Genomic DNA, 26,125 nt, shown 5'->3' with positions numbered 1-26,125 from the left:
AAGAGAGAGAATAAAATGAAAAGGCAGAGGGACGGAGAGAAAGAATGAGAGAATAGATAAAAAAGAGAGAGAGAATAGAGATAAAAATAATGAATGATAAAATAGAGTCCAGTCACTGCAGAGACTATGATAAACGATATGGTGAAACTGGCACTCATCAGGATCGCCCCAGGAAAGGAAAACCTAGAAAACAATACATTTAAAAGAGACTATTTTTTGCAGCACTTTATAACTTTTATCTATTTTATTTCTGCAATAATTGAGCTCTATAATAATGATTTATTAATAATAATAATTTTTGACGCTTGTTGATTCTGAGAGCTGGACTGGAGCCAGAATAAAAGCGTTATATTAAATTATACGATGTATTTATGGGTGTGAGACGGTGGTGTTAATGATACGGAGGATATTTAACTTTATTTATATCTATTTATAAAGGCAGCCGCTGGAGCCGGTATGAATTATTGCTACGCACAATTAAGAGCTGCATTAAAATTAAACTGTTCTGCATCCATTAAAACACAGCGCTGTCCTGTTTACTGCAGAACTACAACAACACGGCCGCTCTGCAGCAACTGCTTCAGCTAGACGCTGAATAATTAGCGATTTAAAGTGAAAAATAAAGAATTAAAGCCGTTTCTGTACCTGTAGCACCGGTAATTCACACACTGACCAGGTAAAACACAGGATTTTAGTGCAAAATATGCTGATATACTAATTATTTTAGCCAAATTCTGACTTTTCTTTAGCTAAGCTAATGCTAACAGTCTTTTAAACAGTGTCAGAAATGACTATTAAAGTGTTAGTCATAATTTGTGAGTTTGAAAGATAAAATTTCATATACAATGTCAAAAATTTCCCTAAAAAAAAGCAAATCTGAGAAATTCAGAATTTACGTAAAAATGAATACAGATTTCAATGCAATAAAAAAAATGAGCAAAGTTATTTATTTAAACAACTCCAACACAGAAAATATAAACAAATACATGAAATTATAATAATTATAATAATTATTTTTATTAAGTGATATATTGTACCAGAAATAACTGCGTTAAACAACATTAATGTCATTATTCATGTCATTATTTATGGATTTAGCATAATAATGCATTTACTCTGTATTAAAAAAAAGACATTGAAATTTGTAATGTATAAAATATTAAAAGGTCTTCAATTAATAATAACAATAAATCAAATAAAATCTACATTTGAGGTATAGAATTTCATATATAATTGCAAAAATAATAATATCTGATATCTAATATCTGAACGGGATACAATTCTGGAACAAATAAAACAGAATTCATGGAAAAAATAATAATAAATTTTTCAGTGTGTTTTAATAAGAGTGTACTACAGATAAAAAAATTGTTTTTACACAGACATGTTTGATCCACTATTCAGACAAAAGTATTGAGACACCTGCTTTACTAGCATTTATAATAATTAATAATCGTTTGCATTGCCTAGAACAACCTTTTGTACGTTTTGGACTAACAGAAACAATCACAGCTATTTCTATTTGTTGGTTATTTATTTGTGGAAAGACTCAGTTGCATCAATTGCATTTATAATGCAGAGAAAACATCTAAAGGAGATGCTGATACTACTAAAATCGGGTTAAGAATTATCCATAACATCATTAGGAACCTCTACAACTCCTTAAACACATGCATTACATGTTATTTCTGTTATTTCTGCCTGTATCAGTCTAAACCTTTAATCGTTTATTGTCCCTGGTAACTTTTATCTGATTTTAAACAGCAGCGCTGCAATCGCTCTGGTTTTTAGTGAAACTCTGTGTTTTTAGTGTGTGTTTTTAGAGTGTGGACTGTAGTCGGGCGGCGCTGGGAGAGTCTGCAGTCTAAATCCCTCCTCCTTTATTCCGGCAGTAAAGCGCATTGGCGCTGCTTTTGGGGACGGAGGCCACGGTGGCTCTTTTGATCTCGTTCCTTTCAAGTGAAACTCTGGGTAATTTGCTTGTCGCGGTCAAAGTGAGTCACAAGCTGTCAGAGAAACCCTTTATGCTTTAGAGCATTCCACCGGCGGAGCTGCCAGCTGTCTAAACCCACCCCCCGGTACCCTCCGTAACACCCCAGCAACCACACGTAACCCCCCCAGCAACCTTTAAGTAACCCCCAACCCCAGTACACTCTGTAACCCCGCAGCAACCACACGTAAACCCCCAGCAACCTTCCCGTAACCCCCCAGTACCCTCCGTAACACCCCAGCAACCACACGTAAATCCCCAGCAACCTTCCCGTAACCCCCCACCCCATAGTTCACTCCGTAACCCCCAGCAACCAAGTGTAAACTCTGTGCAACTCTCCTGTTAACCCCCAGCAACCTTCCTATAACCCCCAGCAACCACCCATAACCCTCAGTAACAATCACATAAATCCCCTACATGAATCCCTCTAAACATCCCATAACTCCCCAGTAACCATCCGTAACCCCCTTGCAAACATCCGTAACCTCCCACCTTACAGTAACACCTTTGAACCATCTGTAACCCCTCAGCAACCCTCCCTTAACCACCCAGCCCACAGTACCCCCTCAGCAACCACCAGTAACCCCCCAGAAACCCTCCTGTAGCCCCCAAGCAAACCTCCGGTAACCCCCCCTAGCTACCACCAGTAACCCCCAGCAACCCTCCTGTAGCCCCCTTGCAACCCTCCCTTAACCCCCCCAGTCCCACTCTTCCCATAACCACCCAGCAACCACCAGTAACCCCCCAGCAACCCTCCCGTAACCCAACAGCAACTCTTCCATAACCTCACAGCCCCAGTGCCACCCGTAACCTCCAGCAAGGTTTCCATACCCTCAGCAACCCCCCAGCAACCCTCCCATATCCCCATAAACCCTTACCATAACTCCCCCACAGTACCCACTGTAACCCCCGTGACCCTTCCTTAATCTCTCAGCAACCACCAGAAACCATTCGTAACCCCCCACCTTACAGTAACCCCTGTAACCCCCCCAGCAATCTTTCCATAATCTCCCAACCCAGTAACTCTCGTAACCACCCCAGTAACCCTCTGTAACCCCCCAGCAACCACACGTAAACTCCCAGCAACCCTCCCATAACCCCCCAGCCCACAGTACCCTCTGAGACCAACCTCCAACCCTCCCGTAACACTCCACAAACTCTTACCGTAACACCCTAGCGGCCCTCCTGTAACCCCCCAGCATCCCTCCCTTAACCCCCCACGAGCCCTTACCGTAACACCCCTGCAACCCTCCCATAACCCCCAGCAACCCCCATATCTTTATCTTATCTTGCTCTGTTACTGGAACCCTGAGTCGTTCCTGACTCAGCGGGGGACAGGGCGTGTAGGATCCTGCGTGATGAACGTCAGCAGGGGGCGGGGAGGTGAAGGTGAGGTCAGGTGAGGCTTTACCTGCTACTGGAACTGATTACTCACCTGCAGTTACTCATCCAGCTCCACTTCTGGAGCTCATATCCGCCCATCATTAAACAGGAGAGGAAAATAATCAAACTTATCCAGCTTTTACTTTTAGGAAAGAAGGAGAAGAAGAACTGAATCGCAGTTTGTGCTGCATCCCATAATGCAATATTATCCCAATACATTCCCCACGGTTACGATAATATTCTACGATATTTGCTTTGATTCTGCGATACTTTAAAATGCTTTTATACTAAAATCAAATCTGCAATCTAATTTTTAGGAGTCAAAATGGAAAAGCATGTGTGTTGCAAATTCAAAACAGAAAAAAAAAACAATTATATATTTTAATAAATATATATTAGATACTTTATTATTCTTTACATTATTTGCATTTGATTAAGATTTTAAATGAATTGTAAAGGAAACTATAGCTGATGCATCACTTTAAAGTTTTAAACCAAAAAGTCTTAAACTTCTATTGCTAAATGCTAATGTACATCATTTTTGGAAAGTCATTTTGGATAAATGTTTCCGCTAAATGCAATGCAATGCCATGTAATGTTTTTAAGATAGCATTAGCATTAGCATTCAGGGATGCTGTTTGACGTATGTCGACATTCATAGCATTCATATTAACCGGCTAAAGTGACTCAAATCAGATTTTTTGTTTTAAGTTTTTGTATTTGAGTCACTTTCATATGCAGTCCTAGTATTTGATACCGATACAATATCTGTATCGATATCGGAACCAGCCCTAAGAAACCAATCTGTTATTAAAAACCGTGGTTAATTCAGCTCGGAAATACAGTTAGCGTTGCCGGTTAGCCGTTAGCCATTGCAGCTAATCCACTACGCTACGTGTCACAATAAAAGTCTCCTGCGCAACCAGTGCAAAAGGATGAGTCTAGAGGCCTGTATTTAATATTTAACATATTTAATATTTAACTTAAAAATAATAATAATAATAATAATTAAAATATTTAATTTAAGTGTTTCAGACATATGAAAGTGCGTTTACATTAAATGCACTTGTGTAGACTCTTCAAAGGGCTGTGTGCTGTTATGTAACCTTAATCATAGTACTAATAATAAACTAAAAACTAAAAGTATCGGTATTTGTATCGGTATCGGCAGTTTTATATCAGTTTTATATCGGAATCAGATCGGAGCTGAAAAAAGTGGACACATTTTGTTCATAACTCAAATGGAGAATGCATGTTAATTGCATTTAGAAGGAAGAACACAGCGGTAAAAACAAAGGAATGGAACAGAATTTAAATAAAAAAGTGACGAATTGTAAAAAATTGGGAAATATTACTATTAATCACTGACGCTCTTTAGCTTTTATTGGATTCTAAAGGTTATTAATCAGTAAATATCTGCATTTAAAGTGTAATTGAAGGTTAAATAAAGCAGTAAATGATTGTATTGCAGTATATATTTCAGTATATTTGGGGTAGTGGTTTGAGATATTTGAGATGGTAATATATTGTGTAAATCAACCTTTTCTCTGCATTTTTCCTTTAAAACTTCGTCCCATTTTACCCGTAACCCACATTTCTGGAGTCTGGCCTGGTTTCCGCCGGGTCCAGAGCTCGGCTCAGAACTGCGTTCAATCACTGACCGCTGGCGGGTGGCAGCTGGCAGGTGCTGGGTGGCCGTCCCGGGCTGTGGCAGGTGGACAGGGACCCTGTTAGTGTGTGAATAAACCCGGCGCTCCCGGGCCTGTGGTTCCTGTGGTATCCCAGGTGGTTTCTGTCGTATGCATGTTGCTGTGCGGTGGTTTCTAGACTAGATGAATGCTGATAGAATGTTGCAGGGTGGTTGCTATTACTAATAGTGTCCCAGGTGGTTACTATGGTGTTGCTAGGTGGCTCCTGTGGGCTCCCAGGTGGCTGCTACTGTGTTTCAAGAATCAGAACGAACAATCTGGAGATGTAATCTCTACTAGATGTGATACCAAAATTCTGATTTAAAAAATGTAGAAACATTTTCAGGTTTTAAAAAAATCAGCTTAATAATTGTTCATGTTTAAATTCAGATTCAAATTTCAAAACTCAAATTAATATGTTTACAAATAAAAAAAATAGATACACAATTTATATTTAAACAAATGTAGATCCATACATTGTCAGATATCAAAAAGTCAGATTAATACATACATACAAACACGAACACTAGATCAATTATTTATAAATACAGCCAGACTGTGTGGAAGATAATTACTACTGTAGAATCTGAGATAGTAACTTAGTTAGCTAAATTATAGCTACCTATCTAGCTAGTTAGCTGTGGGGCTGTGCGATTATAGACAAGATACTACCTAGTTAGCTGTTTGTTTAGCAATACCTTATTTACACTTTGCTGCAAAGTATGTTGCTTAGTGTACTGGCCACTGTCTAAATAAATATATTGAGCTATATTACACTTACTGTACCCCTCTCAGGCTGACTCGTCGTTCTTGCTGATGAGGCCAACTACAGTTGTGTCATCAGCGAACTTGATGATGTGGTTTGAGCTGTACTTTGCAGTACAGTCATGAGTCAGCAGAGTGAACAGCAGTGGGCTGAGCACACAGCCCTGGGCGGCGCCGGTGCTCAGTATGGTGGTGCTGGAGGTGTTGTTTCCAATCCTGACTGATTGTGGTCTCTCAGTCAGGAAGTCTAAAACCCAGTTGCAGAGGGAGGAGTTCAGGCCCAGCAAGCTCAGTTTTCCAATCAGATGCTGAGGGATGATGGTGTTGAATGCTGAACTGAAGTCGATGAACAGCATTCGAACATAGCAGTCTTTGTTGTCCAGGTGGGTGAGAGCCAGGTGGAGCGCAGTAGAGATGGCATCGTCTGTTGATCTGTTTGGACGATACGCAAACTGCAGAGGGTCCAGTGAGGACGGGAGCTGGTTTTTGATGTGCCTCATGACCAGCTTCTCAAAGCACTTCATGATGATGGGAGTAAGTGCAATGGGACGGTAGTCATTAAGTGATGGTCAGGGTGCTGGTCAGGTGATGGTCAGGTGAGGGTCAGGTGCTCCTTCAGCAGAAATACTGTTCAGAGAAGGTTTTCTAATAAATAAATGGAACACTGCTGTGAGGATTTGATTGCATTCAGACATTTGTGGGAGTTCATAAATATTTGGACGCAGTAATTCAGTGTTGTACATTAAAGTTAGCGCTAGGCCGTTCTCATTAGCGATTAGCTCTGAGAGTCTGATTAAGAAAAGATCCGCAGGCTCGGGTCTCGCCGGGGTTCGGTAATTATGAGTGTAAATGTTCTCACTCCTCCATCCAATCCGCTCCTTTTCCCAGCTGGGATGTTCAACACTCCTTTCTTTGTCATTTCTTGGAAGCTTTTGTCTGTAACGAACAGCAGAAGGACGTTCAGAGTCTCTGGTTGATGCAATACGGCCGTTATTGCTGTTATTTACTGAGCACTGCTGTAGTTGGTGCTTGTTAATGATGGTAAATCAGGTGAGCTGCTGGTGGAATTGAACACGTCCACTGGGGCGCTGGTTGGGGACGTCCAGGAGAAATCTGGAACCGAGCTTTGTTCTTCAAAGTAGCTCAACTACTTTCTTCAGCATGAGAGTTGTTACTTTATGTAAGTTGTATCATGGGATTATACGGGTCTAAAGTTCAATTTCTAATTCTGCGTGGAGCCTGCGCTGTAGCCAACACGTATCTTGTGCATTAAAACAAACCCTACGCTGTACCGTATCCTTGTCGTACCCTATGTCGTGTTCTTCCCTGTACCCTTCGCTGTACCCTTTACCGTACCCTACACTGTACCATATGCCGTACCCTACGCTCTACCTTTTGCCATACCGTTCATCGTACCCTACACTGTACCCTTTGGTGTACCCTTCTTCGTCCCCAATGCCAAACCCTACACCATACCCTATGTCGGACCCTACACCACCCCCTATGCCATACCCCTTGCCGTGCCATTCACTGTATTCTTCGCCGTACCCTACACCATACCATTCGCCGTACCTTTTGTGGTATTCTTCGTTGAACCCTATACCATGCCCTGCGCCATACGCTACACTGTACCCTATGTTGTACTCTGTACCAATCATCGTACCCTACACCATACCCGTCTTCCTCATGAACGCCGATCCCTACACCACCCCCTACGCCATACGCCTTGCACTACCGTTTGTTGTATTCTTCGGCGTACCCTACGCCATACCATCTGCCGTACCTTTTGTCGTTCCTTTCGCCATACCCTACACTGTATTCTTTGCTGTACCCTACAGCGTACCCTACGCTAAACTCTATGCCGGCCCCTACACCACCCCCTATCCCACCCCCTACGCTGTACATTTTGTCGTAACCTTTGCTGTTCCCTACACCATATCCTTCATCGTACCCAATGCCATATTTTTTGCTGTACTCTTCGCTGTACCCCATGCCGTACCCTATGCCAAACCCTACACGGTATCCTATGCCAACCCTTATGCTGTACTCTTCGCAGCAATCTTTGCCGTACCCTACGCCATACCTTTTGTTGTATCCTTCCACCTACCCTACACCATACCCTTTATCGTACCCTATGCCGTACCCTTTATCGTACCCTATGCCGTACCTTACCATAGATTTGGATTCTAGCAGGCAGGCAGGATTCGGCACAACACTTAGAAACTAGTAACTTGCCAAACTTTCTACAAACCAATCAGTGTAAATTATACAGCACCTTCGCCCACATATTGCAGGTAATGATGCGCATATTTAGTCACTAAACTGATATGAAACTTAGTGCCGAATACAATCAAATCCTTCCAGAATTGTGAGGCCAACACCTAGTGGAATGTGATCTCTGGAGAGGAGAGACAGTTACTCCAACAAAAGAAGGATAAACTCTTTTTAATACCCTTGATTCCAGTGGAAAGGAGCCAGATCAGCCGGGCTGGTGGCGGGGTGGTATTTGGGGTGAAAAGTGGTATCAGTTGGTTAATCCTTCTGCCATTTTCAGTAAGTAGGTCATGCTGGGAGCTCTGACACTCAGCAGTTATCTCAGGGCTTTTCCCGCCCTTTTCTTTCACAAACTGAAGCTAATCCAAGATGCATTTCTCCTTTGTCTTTTCACTCCTTCCTCCTGCCTGGTTTAAACAGCAGCAGAGCTTCTGAATATATCTACACTGATGGGCGTGGTGTTCTGGAAATGAGGTGTGTTCAGGTACATTTCTGGAGTTTTGCTTGTTTATCTTGGTAACAGAAAACACAGGAGCTCCACTGACTGAATACAACCTAGACAGACGCCAACAGTCAGACGTTCATCGCTATCTTGGCAACACATGGACCCAACTTTTGCATCAGCAATAAACAGAACACGAAATAAAACTAGAAAGGGAAAGTTCGATAACGAACTTTAAGTTGGCTTGGAAAAGTGCACTAATAACGTTAAAAAGTTAAAATGGTTGCTAAGCTGTTTCTGTCTGAAGAGTGGTTGCTATGCTGTTGACTTTCAGCTAAATGTTCAAATAAGTCCAAATAAGTTTTGACCAACACGGTGAAATGCTAATAATTGTCTGATATAGTAAGACGTTACTAAGTGGTTGCTAGGCAGTTACTAACATTTTCTAGGTGGTTGCTAAGGCGTTGCTAAATGGTTGCTAGCCAGTTGCTATCATTTCTAAAGTGGTTGCTAAGCTGTTGCTAGGCAGTTGCTAACATTTTCCAGGTTATTGTTAAAATATTGCTAACTGGTTGCTAGGCAGTTTGCTAACGTTTTTTAATGTTGATTAATTAACAGAATTAGTACACGCCTTTTGTGTATTTCGAGACGTTCAAGCTGTACTTTTCCCGTTGTTACGATAGCAAAGACACACTGATGCCCTAAATCAAGCTGCACCATGCTTTATAAATACTGATGCACATACTGGAGTCGCTGATCAGTGACTCTAAAAAGAGAACAGGAAGTATATTATTATAATCATCTCTTTAATTATGTATCTGTTTAAACATGAGATCAGAATCCAAACATGTCTGACCTTTTAGAACAAAGGGCTTCAAACGGTCAGCATCACATTTAATTACATTTAAATGTTACATCAGGAACAGAGGAACCTTTAACAGCAGGCTAATGCTGAGGCTAATGCTAAACCTGAGGCAGAGGATGTTGCTGAGGCTGAGACTGAATCTGAGGCTAAGGGAGCAGCTATAGGAGCAGAGTCCGAGGCAGAATCTAGGCTGAGGAGAGTTGAGTCTGTGGCTAAGTCCAAGGCTGAATCTGAGGCTCAGTTTGAGGCAGAGTTAGTAGCTGAGGCTAAGACAGTGGCTAAATCTGAGGAAGATTCGAGTCGTTAACTGAGTCCAAGGCTGAATCTAAGGTAGAGTTAAGTCTATAGCTGATTGTGAGGCAAACTTGAGTCAGTGGCTAAGTCAGAGCCTAAGTCTGAGGTAGAGTAAGTAGCTGAGGCCGAGGCTCAGTCTGAGTTAGAATGTATAGCTGAGGTTGTGGATGAGTCAGAGACAGAGTCAAGGCTGATACAGAGGCCAAGAAAGAGAGTAAGGCTGGAGTGAGGTCGAGGCAGAGTCTGACTCTGAGGCAGATACTGTAACAGACACTAAGACGGTAACTAAGAAAGAGGTCGAGGCAGAGTCTGACTCTGAAGCCGAGACTAAAACAGAGACTAAGAAAGTAGCTAAAAAACAGGTTAAGGCTCAGCTAAGGTTGAGGCAGAGTCTGACTCTGAGGCAGAGACTGAGGCAGTTGTGTGACTCGTGGACACAGTCAGCGTTGTTGTTATGGGATCAGGTTTGGTCGTCTTTGTGCTGAAAGGCTTGCAGGGCTGTGTTTTTGGCAGCTCTTTAGATGTGGCCTTGTTAAGATCTCAGTTTCTGTGCTGTTTCTGTGCGTACCTGTGCGTCTCTGCATACCTGTGCATTGTATGTACCTGTGCTTTGTGTCTACCTGTTCGGTGTGTCTACCTGTGTGTTGTGTGTACCTGTGCATCTGTGTGTACCTGTGCGTTGTGTGTACCTGTGCATCTGTATGTACCTGTGCGTTGTGCGTACCTGTGCATCTGTATGTATCAGTGCGTTGTGTGTACCTGTGCATTGTATGTACCTGTGCTTTGTGTCTACCTGTTCGGTGTGTCTACCTGTGTGTTGTGTGTACCTGTGCATCTGTGTGTACCTGTGCGTTGTGTGTACCTGTGCATCTGTATGTACCTGTGCGTTGTGCGTACCTGTGCATCTGTATGTATCAGTGCGTTGTGCGTACCTGTGCAACTGTATGTATCTGTGCGTTGTGCGTACCTGTGCATCTGTGTGTATCTGTGCATTGTGTGTACCTGTGCATCTGTGTGTACCTGTGTGTTGTGCATACCTGTGCATCTGTGCGTACCTGTGTGTTGTGCATACCTGTGCATCTGTGCGTACCTGTGTGTTGTGCATACCTGTGCATCTGTGCGTACCTGTGTGTTGTGTGTACCTGTGCGGTGTGTCCACCTGTGCATCTGTGTGTATCTGTGCATTGTGTGTACCTGTGCATCTGTGCGTACCTGTGTGTTGTGTGTACCTGTGCGGTGTGTCCACCTGTGCATTTGTGTGTATCTGTGCATTGTGTGTACCTGTGCATCTGTGCGTACCTGTGTGTTGTGTGTACTTGTGCGGTGTGTCCACCTGTGCATCTGTGTGTATCTGTGCATTGTGTGTACCTGTGCATCTGTGCGTACCTGTGTGTTGTGTGTACCTGTGCGGTGTGTCCACCTGTGCATTTGTGTGTATCTGTGCATTGTGTGTACCTGTGCATCTGTGCGTACCTGTGTGTTGTGTGTACCTGTGCGGTGTGTCCACCTGTGCATTTGTGTGTATCTGTGCATTGTGTGTACCTGTGCATCTGTGCGTACCTGTGTGTTGTGTGTACTTGTGCGGTGTGTCCACCTGTGCATCTGTGTGTATCTGTGCATTGTGTGTACCTGTGCATCTGTGCGTACCTGTGTGTTGTGCGTACCGGCGCATTGTGTGTACCTGTGTGTTGTTTGTACCTGTGCATCTGTATGTACCTTTGCATTGTGCATACCTGTGGCGTGAGTAATGGACCAATCAGCACCTCGTCAGCTTAAAGGCTGAAGAGTGGAATATCTCAGGGCTCTGGGAGAAACTGCTGGCATTGTTTCCTTGCCGCCACTCTCGCTTATACAGGGCGGGTTGACCTGCCACCCACGTACTCAGTGACTCGCTCGCTCACTCGCTTGTTCGCTTACTAACGCTGGGCGCCGTCACGTCATTCGTCACCTGTTGAGCGGCAGGATAAGATGATAAGACGAGAAGATGAGCGAGATGAGCCAGTGAGGTGGGAGGGTGTTGCATAGTAAGCGTATGTGTTTTTTTAACTACTATCAAGTTGTAAGTTGCTTCTACAGGACTGACTGGTCACCCACGTTGAGGCATTGAGTTGCATTGAGTGTCGGCGAGCGAATCGCGCCAAATACGACAAATAAGCGAGTCACGATGTCACGGCGAGGAACGCCAGAGCCCGCTCTGAATGCGTCTCACGTTTTGCGAACACGGTTATTAAATAATGCGAATTATGAGGCCAATATTTCGAGAAATTGCCCGTTTTGTGTTGTGTCGCGTCTCGGCAGGAGAGATGGAAATATTTGATTAGTCATGTAAACACCATCAGACTCTTGGCAGATCTCTGGGTGCCGGAGCCGTGCTGGACTCCGGCCATCCGGCGCGAGCCAAGGACAGAAGCAGATGGTCCGGAGTGGGCAGCGCACCTGTCCGAGCTCTCTCTGATCAGACCTGAGGACTGAAAAAAAAAAAAACGAGAGCTTACAACTGGGTTACACCATCCTTTACTCTTACTCTTAAAGCTACGGCTCAACGCCGGTCGTAGATCAGCACGAGAGGGAGTGCTGTAACGTGTCATATTTGCACCAGGAGTAAAGCAGCATAAAGTTATCCAAAAGCAGTGTGTAAGACTGGTGGAGGAGAACATGATGCCAAGATGCATGAAAATAATTGTGATTAAAAACCAACCAGGATTATTCCACCAAATATTGATCTCTGGACTCCTAAAGATTCCACCTTACGTTCAGCTTAAAATACCTTATATTAACTGAAAAATGTATCGTCGCTGTCCTATGAAAAACACTTATGTCCATTTTTGTCGATTTTTATTTTACTACATAATTTGAACAGACAAACTGTCTCTTACACTGTGCCAAAATTTTTTGATGAACAGACCAATAGAAACTCTTCAAAATGACCTAAAATTAACTTTTTTTTACATTGACTTCCATTGACAGTTTACAAGGTTTTTTCTCTCTTCTGTAAAAAAGTAGCTGTTTTAGAGATAAGTGTTTTTCTTTGGACAGCGATGATATACACTTAAGCTTTTATTTTAATAATAGCAAGTCTTAAACTGATACTGGTGGCTCATAATGTGTGTAATAATGTGCATTTTCAAATCACTGGGCATTTTTATTTATTTGTTGGATCGCGTCTTTGCCTGCCGGTGTATGATGACATTGCATTTGGTTTGTATTTGGCTTGTAAGCGCTGCATTGCTGCTAGATTACCTAGTGATACATGGAGAGCTTCAGTTACAATGCATTATCGCCTAATAATGTCACTCAAAAAACGCCTCTCAGCCAATCACATTGCAGGGTCGGAACTAACTGTGATATAATACACCTTATAGCTCGAACTTTTGAGAGTATTATTTCACAATTCTATTATTATCGTTGTTTATTGAAAGATTTAGAGTTAATGAGGATGAGAAAAATATGATGTTAGGTTGTAAACACTCCAAAAGTTAAAATATTTCAATTTCTAAATTGTTTCACTGCTAAAACACAACACTATACCAACCGAGTAACATCATTACCCAACGTATTATTATACAGCTCTGGAAAAAATGAAGAGATCACTTCAGTTCCTGAATCAGTTTCTCTGATTTTGCTATTTATAGGTTTATGTTTGAGTAAAATGAACATTGTTGTTTTATTCTATAAACTACAGACAACATTTCTCCCAAATTACAAATAAAAATATTCTCATTTAGAGCATTTATTTACAGAAAATGAGAAATGGCTGAAATAACAAACAAAACAAGTTCATATTCATAAAGTTTTAAGAGATCAGAAATCAATATTTGGTGGAATAAACCTGATTTTTAATCACAGTTTTATTTTCATGCATCTTGGCATCATGTTCTCCTCCACCAGTCTTACACACTGCTTTTGGATAACTTTATGCTGCTTTACTCCTGGTGCAAAAATTCAAGCAGTTCAGTTTGGTGGTTTGATGGTTTGTGATCATCCATCTTCCTCTTGATTATATTCCAGAGGTTTTTAATTTGGTAAAATCAAAGAAACTCATCATTTTTAAGTGCTCTGTTATTTCTTCCAGAGCTCTATTAACAGTTGTCCCCACCTGTTGTCCCCACAGCTGGTGCCCACCTGTTCTTTCTCTGTGATTGATAGCAGTTCACGCTAACGTTGTTTATTATTGTGTAGCTTAGCCAACACTAGTCTGGATGACTTTACCTACCTCAAATACTCACTGCCATAAGTATGAATGCTAAAAGTACTTTAAATAGACATTACTACTATAAGTTGATATAATTTACGTAGCTAATGTTATCTGAAGCTCAGGAGAAAATTAGCAGCTTGGGATTTGTCTTGTAGTCCTTCTGGGCTCTGGTGTGTCTCCATTTGTAAATATTTTGCGAATATTGACTGGTGTTGAATGTTGAAATGACTTAAAATGCCCATTCCTACTAGTAATTGATATAATTTACCTAGCTAATATTAGAGAACGTGATCTGAATCTCAGTTTTAACCCATTCTAGAGAAAATAAGCATCTTGCTATCCGTCTTGTAGTCCTTCTGGGCTCTAATCTGTCTCCATTTATCAAGTGCTTTTCCAATATTTACTGGTGTTATTAAGCCGTCTTTGCTTTTGGAGGCTACAGCATGTTGAATCTATTTGATATTGTGTTCATTAAGTAGGAATTCTGCGATACTTAAATGTTAAAATTATTAAAATGCTAATTTCTACTAGTAATTGATATAATTTACTTAGCTAATGTTAGCTAATGTGATCTGAATCTCAGTTTTAACTCATTCTAGAGAAAATTAGCATCTTGGGATCCGTCTTGTAGTCCTTCTGGGCTCCAAACTCCTTGTAAAACGTGTTGTCCTGTATTTTAGCTTCTAAAAAGCATGCAATTCGAGCAATTCTAAGAAGAACATACTGAACATGGCTGAAGCTCTTCTTTCAAGAGGTGCAAGAGTTTGAACCTAGCTTAGCATAGCTTAGCTTAGCTTTCTTAACATCTGATCCCACATCCACATCTGGGCTATAATTTGTCTCCATTTATCAAGTGCTTTTCCAATATTTACTGGTGTTATTAAGCCGTCTTTGCTTTTGGAGGCTACAGCATGTTGAAACTATCTGATATTGTGTTTGTTAAGTAGGGATTTTGCGATACTTAAATGTTAAAATGTCTAAAAATGCTAATTTCTACTAGTAATTGATATCATTTACCTAGATAATGTTAGATAATGCTATCTGAATCTTAGTTTTAACCCATTCTAGAGAAAATTAGCATTTTGGTATTCGTCTTGTAGTCCTTCTAGGCTCTAATTTGTCTCCATTTTTAAACGCATTGGCAATTTTACTGGTGTTTTTTATCATCTTTGTTTATGAAAGCTACAGCTTATTGAATTTGTCTAAAATTATAAAATAGGAATTCTGCGACACTTAAATGTTAAAATGACTAAAAATGCTAATTTCTAATAGTAATGGATATAATTTACCTAGATAATGTTAGATAATGCTATCTGAATCTAGAGAAAATTAGCATTTTGGTATTCGTCTTGTAGTCCTTCTGGGCTCTAATCTGTCTCCTTTTATCAATTATTAAATTGGCTTTGCCAATTTTACTGGTGTTATTTTTTTTTTATCGTCTTTGTTTATGAAAGCTACAGCTTATTGAATTTGTCTAATATTGTTAACTAATGTGATCTGAATCTCAGTTTTAACCTATTCTAAAGAAAAATTACCATCTTGGGATCCGTCTTGTAGTCCTTCTGGGCTCTAATCTCCTTGTTAAAACGTGTTATCCTGTATTTTAGCTTCTAAAAAACATGCAATTCGAGCAATTCTAAGAAGTACATACAGTACAAACATGCCTGAAGCTCTTCTTTCAAGAGGTACAAGAGTTTGAACCTAGCTTAGCTTAGCTTAGCTTAGCTTAGCTTTCTGAACATCTGATCCCACATCCACATCAATACTCAATGCACTCTCATGTGCCTCCTTCAGATGAGCTCCTGCACTCAAATCAGCCATATGGTGTTAAAATCCCAGTTTTTAGGTCAGTGAGGGTCATAATGCACGAAGCTCCGCCCTCCAGCAGCGCTGATATTGTGATCTTGACCCCCGGGGAGTGTTGGGGAGGGGTGTTGGGTGGGAGGGGGGTGGTCTGTGGGTGGTAAAACAGTCACTTGTGAAGATTGGAGGCCATGTGTGTGGTCTCTTTAATATCTTAATGGCCAGGTTTAAAGAAGGATGTGAAGCCCCTCCCCCTCCTCCAGTTCTCTTTGATCATTGGTTAAATGTTGAGATGATGATCTTATTTTTTGATAAAAGCGTTTGGTCGTCTTGTTGTTAAACCCTGCAACAGCCTTTGGGCTCCACTGATCGATTTTTCTTGTCTTATATACAGATTATCCTGAGTTACAGCATTTAAAACGGGCAGTTTTTTTTACTTTAAATTGTGTAAAATTTAGGTTTAAATAAAAAAAAAATTAACTTCTATTATACGTATATTGTAACTTATGTTATATTATATTAAAAATGGATTGTTCAGCTGCTGCCGTGCTGTAGTGTAGTTGTTCGTTGCTAAGGTGTTGCTGTGCTGTAGCTGTTTACGGTTGCTATGTTACTGCTCGGTGGTCGCTAAGCTATTACCGTGCAGTTAGTTGCTTAGGTGTTGAAATTACTTAAAGTGCCCATAATTACCTAGCTAATGTTAGCTAATGTGATCTGAAGCTCAGTGTTCACCTGTTCAGGAGAAAATTAGCAGCTTGGAATTTGTCTTGTAGTCCTTCTGGGCTCAAATTTGTCTCCTTTTATCAAACGTATTGCCAATATTTTTTGTCCTTTTTAAGCCGCCCTTGTTCATGGAGCATGCTTTAAAGAAGGTATTACTGTGTGGTTGCTGTTACAAAAATGTGGTTCCTAAAGTGTTGCTATGCCGATGCTATTCTGTAGCTGTTTACAGTTGCAGTTACAGTTACAGATTTATACAAAGGAAACAAACATCTGTACTCTTGTCATGATAACAGTTTTCTTTTTTTTATTAGATGTATTTTCGCACAAATTGTTGTGATAATCAATATTATTGTAATTTCGTATAATAATAATAATAAAATAATAATAATAATAATAATAATATAAAGGAAAAGAAGAACACAAATAATTAACTATAAATAACAATAATAGTTAATTGTCTACGTTTTTAATTGTTGAAAGTTAGTAGCTCTTTTTTAATGCTCTTTTCCTTAGAAGTCACATGTGAAATAATAGGTTGTTTGCTAAAGTGTGGCTTGGCTGTTGCTTTGATATAGCTGCTGGTCGCCAAGATTAGAAAAATATCCTGTTTCCATGGTAATGGGGTGGTTGCTGAGGTGTGACTAGGCAGGTAGATCCTAATAATAATAAAAACATGTGTTATAAAATTGTTTTTTCTTTGCTATTTATACTGGTAGACAAATGTTTACGTAATGTTCAATATATGAAATATGTCATATGAGTTCCATATGTAAATTGTGAAATTCCTATACAATTAAAACTGACAGGTTTACATAATAGAGAAAAAAAACACCTGTACTCCTGTTATGTATCGTCTTTCAAGATCATGTAATAATCGATAATATTGTAGTTTTAAGACCATTGATTTTTTTAATGGTCTTAAATACCATTTAATACCAATAAGAAGAAAGAGAATTGTTAGTTTTTAGCAGTTTTTAAAAGTTATTAGCTTTTTTTAATACTCTTTTCCTTAGAAGTCACATGTCAGCATCTCTTTTTTCAGCAGGTTGCGTTATCTTTACTGCATGAGTCATTTTGCGCTGTTATCTTATTTACTTTATTGAGCAAAAAGCTTCCGTAAAAGAGAGCTGTCGGGAAGGCAACGTCTACGTTAGCAAGAATGATTAAGATCATGTGACTATATTGTATAAATAGTTATAAGTAGTGTAACTATTCGGACAGGCTAAGTTACCTGGTATTGGTATACATAAAAAAACTAAAATGTGTATTATTTACACTTATTTACACCAGTCAAGCATAACATTATGACCACCTCCTTGTTGCATTTTTTTTTTACAAATTAAGCTACAATGTAAATGCAACGTACATTAACTCATGTAAACTCAATAATCACCTCATATCAGGAAACGATGCATATCGATGCTACAGGAAGAATCACGTCTGGCTGACCCACATGGCAACAGCTTTAGCCTTTAGCTCAGATTAATGTAATAAAATCAAGAGGAAGATGGAGGATCACAAGCCATCAAACCACCAAACTGAACTGCTTGAATGTTTGCACCAGGAGTAAAGCAGCATAAAGTTATCCAAAAGCAGTGTGTAAGACTGGTGGAGGAGAAGAACATGATGCCAAGATGCATGATTAAAAATTGTGCATCTTTTTTCTCATTTTCTGCATATAAATAAATGCTCTAAATGACTTAAATATTTTTATTTGTAATTTGGGAGAAATGTTGTCTGTAGTTTATAGAATAAAACAACAATGTTCATTTTACTCAAACATAAACCTATAAATAGCAAAATCAGAGAAACTGATTCAGAAACTGAAGTGCTCTCTTCATTTTTTCCAGAGCTTTGTGTAAATATATATATATATATATATACACAGTTTTCCTGCTTTTCTGCGGTGAATCTGGTTGTAATCCGTGTGTTTTCTCTCTGTTTCCTACAACAGGTTTTATCCTATGATTGTATGAGAGTGGGTAGAGCAGAGCGGGGACCGAGGAGGAGCTGTGCCAACCTGGAACATGGTGCCTAATATTTGCCCGCCAGTGCCCTTCCTGCCTAATTGGCTGCCTCTCCTGCTAATGCTGGGCTGCATGGTGTTTTCCTCGCAGGCAGACAGTGAGTACACACACACACACACACACACACACACACTCTCTCTCTCTAACACCGGGCCGGCCGCGGTGCGCCGCGACGTCATGGGTTTTCTTTTCTGGGTGGAGGACGGCGCAGTAATTCGGTTATTGTTGGAAAAGCCGGTAGCGAAGTGCAGAATTAGGGGGCAGGATGGTGAAAATAACCCCCGTTTAAGTGCCAGTCCCGGCTGCTGCCACTGCCGCTGCTGCTGTTGTTATTGGCTGGATTTTTCTTCTTGTCAGCAGCAGCAAATCAGATTTGCGCACATTTAGCTGCACTGACGACGGTCTGATGCTGGAAATTTGCTTTTTTTTTTGTTGCTAAAGAGAAACGGAAAGTTTTACTCTGCTGAGTAAAATATCAGCACTGACCCAGCAGGTCAACAGGTTCAGTAGAATAAGAGAAGTCTTGGTTTGCGTCGAGTATAGTGGAGTATGGTGGAGTATAAGGTGGAGTATGGTGGAATACAGGGTTATACAGGAAGTACATTGTAGCATAGAGTAATATAAGGAAGTATAGGGGAGTATAACATGTTATAGGGGAGTATAGTGTAGTACAGGGAATATAGGAAGTATACTATACTATACACATTTGTAGTATATGGGAGTATATGTTAGTATAGGGGAATATATGGTGTTTTAGGGTAGTATAGGGGAGTATCAGGTGGTATAGGGTAGTATAAAGGAGTATAAGGTGGTATAAGATAGTATAGGGGGGTATCTGGTAGTATAGGGAGTATCAGGTAGTATAAGGGAGTATAGGGTAGTATAGAGCGGTTTAGGGGAGTTTTAGGGGGTATAGGGTAGTATAAGGGAGTATAAGGTGGTATAAGATAATATAGGGCAGTATAAGGTGGTATAGGGTAGTATAGAGTGCTTTAGGGTAGTTTTAGGGGGTATAGGGTAGTATAAGGGAGTATAAGGTGGTATAAGATAATATAGGGTAGTATAGGGGAGTATCAGGTGGTATAGGGCAGTATAAGGTGGTATAGGGTAGTATAAAGGAGTATAAGGTGGTATAAGATAGTATAGGGGGGTATCTGGTAGTATAGGGAGTATCAGGTAGTATAAGGTGGTATAGGGTAGTATAGAGTGGTTTATGGGAGTTTTAGAGGGTATAGGGTAGTATAAGGGAGTATAGGGTAGTATAGAGCGGTTTAGGGGAGTTTTAGGGGGTATAGGGTAGTATAAGGGAGTATAAGGTGGTATAAGATAATATAGGGCAGTATAAGGTGGTATAGGGTAGTATAGAGTGCTTTAGGGGAGTTTTAGGTGGTATAGGGTAGTATAAGCGAGTATAAGGTGGTATAGGGTAGTATAGGGGAGTATCTGGTAGTATAAGGTAGTATAGAGTAGTGTAAGGTGGTATAGGGTAGTATAGGGGAGTATCTGGTAGTATAAGGTAGTATAGAGTAGTGTAAGGTGGTGTAGGGTAGTATAGGGGAGTATCTGGTAGTATAAGGTAGTATAGAGTAGTGTAAGGTGGTGTAGGGTAGTATAGGGGAGTATATGGTAGTATAAGGTAGTATAGAGTAGTGTAAGGTGGTGTAGGGTAGTATAGGGGAGTATCTGGTAGTATAAGGTAGTATAGAGTAGTGTAAGGTGGTGTAGGGTAGTATAGGGGAGTATATGGTGGTATAAGGTAGTATAGAGTAGTGTAAGGTGGTGTAGGGTAGTATAGGGGAGTATATGGTGGTGTAGAGTAGTATAGGGAGTATCAGGTAGTATAAGGTGGTAAAGGGTAGTATAGTGTAGTACAGGGAATAAGGAAAGTATAGGGGAGTACATGATGTGTAAGGAGTATATGGTGATATAGTGGAGTATATGAGAGTATAGGGTATATTGTAGCGTAGGGGAATGTAGGGTAATACAGTAGAGTATAGCGTGGCATACAAAAGTATTTGAAGTACAGGGGAGTATAGAAAGTATAGGGTCATATAGGAAGGTATAGGAATGTATATGGGGTGATGGTATTAGTACTATAAGGGAGTATAGTGTAGTATAAGAAATGTAAGGGGGTAAAAAAAATCATTAAAATGAATGCTTCCAAACGTGGTGGCGGTAGTTACTCGCGCTGTTAGTCTTTGCTGTTTGCTGTTTGCTTTTCTCGTGTGTAGTAAAATAGAAGTACAGTGTTTTAAATTGAAAACAGATGTTTTTAATGTGTTGTGCTGTTCGATATGTTACTGCTAATATAGATTATATTAAAACCGTATAAAATAAGGGTATATATCTCAGTGCAGTGGAGTTGAGAGCTGCAGCTGGAGTAACTCTACAGATCTCTACGTTTTTTTTAAATGAGTGTCCGGCGTGTGGAGACACGGCGGGGCTGACCCGGCTCTGTCAGGGTGGATCCGGACTCGGCGCCGGGCTCACGCTCGGGTCAGAGAGCCGATTAATTCACAGCGTGACCCACTCGCACTACTGTCACACTCACTCTGATATCACCACAGACCCTCCTCACACTGCTCTCGCCTTCAGACGCCTCAGCCAATCAGAACCTGCCGGCCTTACCTTCAGCTGTCCTCTATACTGCTGTGTATACTACATAAATACTCTATAGGAAACCGGCGAGGTGTTTAAAAAGCCCGTATTCCTCCACACTATCTAACATCCACCTTTAAGGCTGATTTAATATAAATGTGCTGCAGGGTCATTCCTCAGCTGTTGCTATACTGTAGCTGTTTACGGTTGCTACAGTATTGCTCAGTGGTTGCTAAGGTATTACTGTGCGGTTGCTGTGGTAATGGGTTGGATGCTAAGCAGTTACAAAAGCAGTTTCTAAGGTCATTCCTCAGTTGGTGCTACACTGTAGCTACTTACAGTTGCTACAGTACTGCTCAGGGGTTGCTAAGATATTATTGCGCGGTTGCTGTGGTAACAGATTGGAGGCTAAGCAGTTTCTGTGTTGCTGTGCTGTTGCTACACTGTGGCTGTTCACGGTTGCTACAGTACTGCTCGGTGGTTGTTAAGCTATTACTGTGCAGTTGCTGTGGTAACGGTTTAGAAGCTAAGCAGTTACAAAAGCAGTTTTTAACACATTGCTTGGCTGTTGCTCAGGTGTTACTATGTGATTGCAATGCAATAACGCATTGTTACTAAGCAGATGCTATGCTGTAGCTCTTTACGGTTGCCGCAGTATAGCTATGGGGTTGATAAGCTGTTACTAAAGTGTTCCTAGAACATCGCTCTGCTGTTGCTCAGATGTTATCATGAGGTTACTCTGCTAATGCGTTGGATGCCAAGAGGTTGCTAAGCAGTTCCAAACACATTGCTCTGCTGTTGCTAAGGTGTTGCTAGGCCATTGCTCAGGTGTTACTATGTGATTGCAATGCAGTAACGGATTGGTTGCTAAAGGTTTACGAGGCTGTTGCTTTGGTATAGCTGCTTGTTGCTGAGGTAATATGGCAATGGGTTGGTTGCTAAGCAGTTCCTAACACATTGCTTCGCTATTGCTAAAGTGTTGCTAGACTGTTGCTCATGTGTTACTATGTGATTGTGTAGGATATTACGATGTGGTTGCTATGGTATTTGGTTGGTTGCAAAGCTGTTGCTACAATGCAGCTTAATAACTACTGGATGATGCTGTGGTATAGCTCTTGGTTGCTGAGGTGTTGCAAGGAGTTTGCTAGGCATGTTTCAGGTGGTTGCTAAGGTGTTGCTAAGCTCTTGTAAAGATGTTGCTGCACTGCAGCTTAATCGCTGCTGGATGTTGCTGTTTTATAGCTCTTGTTTGCTGAGGTGTTGCATAGAGGTTGCGATGTGCCTGTACCAGGTGCTTAATGAGTGGTTCCAGGTGTGTTTCAGATGGTTGCTAAGGTGTTGCTAAGCTCTTGTAAAGGTGTTGCTACACCGCAACTTAATTGCTGCTGGATGTTGCTGTGGTATAACTCTTGTTTGTTGAGATGTTGCAGAGAGGTTGCGATGTGCCTGTACCAGGTGCTTAATGAGTGGTTCCAGGTGTGTTTCAGATGGTTGCTAAGGTGTTGCTAAGCTCTTGTAAAGGTGTTGCTGCACTGCAGCTTAATCGCTGCTGCTGGATGTTGCTGTGGTATAGCTCTTGTTTGCTGAGGTGTTGCAGAGAGGTTGCCAAGTGCCTGTACCAGGTGCTTACTGAGTGGTTCCAGGTGTGTTTCAGGTGGTTGCTAAGGTGTTGCTAAGCTTTTGCGAAGGTGTTGCTACACCGCAACTTAATTGCTACTGGATGTTGCTGTTGTGCCTGTACCAGGTGCTTACTGAGTAGTTCCAGGTGTGTTTCTGGTGGTTGCTAAGGTGTTGCTAAGCTCTTGTAAAGGTGTTGCTACACCGCCGTTTAATTGCTGCTGGATGTTGCTGTTGTATAGCTCTTGTTTGTTGAGGTGTTGCAAAGAGGTTGCCATGCGCCTGTACCAGGTGCTTACTGAGTGGTTCCAGGTGTGTTTCAGGTGGTTGCTGTGGTGTTGCTGAAGTTTTAAGTGATGAGGACTAACTATTTCTGCCTCCAGTCGTTTATTTTGGGTGGAATTTGCTGAAATGAGTCTGGTTTCTGAGAGCAGCAGGAGAAAGGTCACGGTGAGATCTAGCCTACTTGTTATTCCTTGATCATTTGGAGAGCTTCCCCGAGTGGATAAAGACTATTTACAGAGCAAATGTCCCCTCCCCGTCCCCCGTCCCCCCTCTCAACTCCCCTCATCAGCATAATTGCTCTGGTCCCTTATGTTCGATATTCGCGTGTTCCTGCTCTCAGCCTATTAGCATAACACATTGCGTCCTCATTAGTCCGGTCTCACGCTACACTGGCCACGGCTGGAGATGCTGAGCGACTGCAGACCTCCTCCAGATCTGACCCTCCTCACTATCTCAGCTTATTTATCTCAGACTTCCTCATCTACACTCTAAGAAATATAAGTACAGATTTGTACTTAAAAGAGTACAAAGCTTGTCGCTGGGGCTGTACCTTATATTGAGGCACAAAAAAGTACCTTTCAGTAAAAGTCCTTTTTTGTACCCATGGTTTTTGTGCCAGTTAAGATCATAAAGATTATAAACATTATCATCAACTAAATATGGCTCAAAAACTTGATGATACAAAATTGTCTGGCTTTCAAATAAAAAATGTGCAATTTAAATATATATAGTTTATTAGTACAGTGATGCAGAATACTGAATGTACCCTTTGGCTGGTTAAATGGTACAAATTTGTACTTATTGCTGTTAGAAATGACTTTGTACTTCAGAGGGAACAAATCTGACCCTGTAAAGACCAATATTGTACCTTTGAGGGTACAATTATAAAGAGTGTACCTTCGAGTACAAAAAAGTACTCATATCGTACCTCTGTTTTTTAGAGTGTATATATATACACTCATCTATAGATAAATTAAAGTAGATGCAGCCAGAAGAAAGAGTGGGATTGCAATTCTACTGAGAAGATAACACTATATATAAGTGTAGTATAGTGTAAGTGCATATAGTGTTACATAGAGTGTAATATTGTATATAAGTTTAGTATAGTGTGTCATATAGTGAAGTATGCACTAGTAGAATGTACTATAGTGTTATTTAGAGTGTAATACCGTATATAAGTTTAGTATAGTGTGTCTTATAGTGAAGTATATACCAGTAGAGTATACTATAATGTTATTAAGAGTGTAGTACTGTATATAAGTGTAATATATGGCATCATAAAGATAAGTGTATAAAATAAGAGCGTCTTATAGTGTCATACAAAGTGTAGTACTGTATATAAGTGTAGTATAGGGCGTCATAAAGATAAATGTATAATATAAGAGTGTACTTTGGTGTTATACACAGTGTAGCACTGTATGTCATAGAGTGAAGTGTATACTAGTAGAGTGTACTGTAGCGTTATTTAGAGCACACTAATGTATATTAGTACTTTATATAAGTGTCATATATTGTTATATAGAGTGTATACTGTATATAAGTGTAGTATAGTGTGTCATATAGTGAACTATATACCAGCAGAGTGAACTATAGTGTTATATAGAGTGTAATATTGTGTATAAGTGTAGTATTGTGCGTCATAAAGTTGAATGTATACCAGTAGAGTGTACTATAGAGGTATTAAAGTGTAGTTCTGTATATAAGTGGAGTATAGGGCGTCATAAAGTTGAATGTATACCAGTAGAGTGTACTATAGAGGTATTAAAGTGTAGTTCTGTATATAAGTGGAGTATAGGGCGTCTTAAAGATAAGTGTATAATATAAGAGTGTACTATAGTGTTATACAAAGTGTAGTACTGTATATAAGTGTAGTACCGTACGTCATAGTGACATATACTAGTAAAGTGTACTGTAGCATTATTTAGAATGCACTACTGTATATTAGTACTTTATATAAGTGTCATATAGTGTTATATAGGATGTAATACTGTATCTGTGTATAGTGTGTCATATAGTAAAGTATATACTAGTAGAGTGAACTATAGTGTTATATAGGGTGTAGCACTGTATCTGTATAGTATAGTGCATCATGAAGTGAAGTATATACTAGTAGAGTGTACTATAGTGTTATATATATAGTGTAGTACTGTATATAAGTGTAGTATAGTGTCATATATTGAAGTATATACTAGTGGAGTGTATTGTAGTGTTATATAGAGTGCAGTACTGTATGTTAGTGTAGGATAGTGCGTCATAAAGTCAAGTGTATACTAGTAGAGTGTATACTGTTGAATTATTTAGAGTATAGTACTGTGTTTGTGTAGTATAACACACTATAAAGTGAAGTGTATAGTATAAGAGTGTACTATAATGTTATATAGAGTGTAGTAATGTATGTAAATGTAGTATAGTATGTCATAAAGTGTATAATAATAGAGTGTACTATAGTTTTATATAGAGTGTTGTAATATATATATTAGGAATGTATATAAGTGTAGTATAGTGCGTCATAAAGATAAGTGTATGATAGAAGAGTGTACTATAGTTATATAGGGTGTAGTACTGTGTATAAGTGTAGTACGTCTTAAAGTTAAATGTATACCAGTAGAATGTACTATAGTGTTATATAGAGTGTAGTACTGTATATAAGAGATTAATATAGTGCATCATAAAGTGAAGTGTATACTAGTAGAGTGCACTATAGTACATTAAGGAGTATACTATAGTCTGGTGCACTATAGTGTTGTATATAATACAGTGTGGTGTAGTGTATCATAAAGTGAAGTGTATACCAGTAGACTGTACTGTAGTGTTATATAGAGTGTAGTACTGTATATAAGTGTATTATAGGGCGTTATACATAGAAATGAATAATAGTAGAGTGTGCCATAGCGTTATATAGAGTGTAGTACTGTATATAAGAGTGTGGTATAGTGTATCAGGTGAAGTGTATAATAGTAGACTGTACTGTACTCTTATATAGAGTGTAGTACTCTATATTAGAACTGTATATAAGTGTAGTAGCTAGTATCTAGTATCTATAACTGTATATCGAGTGTTTCATCAAGAGAAATGTATAATAGATAGTATTATAGTGTTATATAGAGTGTACTACTGTGTATAACTGGTATACTGTATCAAGTGAAGTTTATACTAGTAGAGTGTACTGTAGTGTT

At 40.1% G+C, this 26,125-nt stretch overlaps 1 protein-coding gene across 10 annotated transcripts in view; it reads left to right on the top strand.

Moving 5' to 3' along the window:
* Positions 1–26,125, top strand: part of ptprfb (protein tyrosine phosphatase receptor type Fb) — a 189,703-nt gene that overhangs the window by 13,449 nt on the left and 150,129 nt on the right. For all 10 annotated transcript variants that reach the window (XM_049478911.1, XM_049478913.1, XM_049478909.1 and 7 more), the window contains exon 2: positions 18,377–18,546. In XM_049478911.1, coding sequence (XP_049334868.1) covers positions 18,450–18,546 — 97 coding nt within the window. In that variant the 5' untranslated portion in view covers positions 18,377–18,449. The remainder of the gene's footprint in view (positions 1–18,376; positions 18,547–26,125) is intronic.

Source organism: Astyanax mexicanus, chromosome 4, assembly GCF_023375975.1.
Source record: "Astyanax mexicanus isolate ESR-SI-001 chromosome 4, AstMex3_surface, whole genome shotgun sequence".
NCBI classification, from domain to species: Eukaryota; Metazoa; Chordata; class Actinopteri; order Characiformes; family Acestrorhamphidae; genus Astyanax; species Astyanax mexicanus.
The sequence above is the reverse complement of the archived record's forward strand: the minus strand, read 5'-3'. Positions and strand labels throughout refer to the sequence as shown.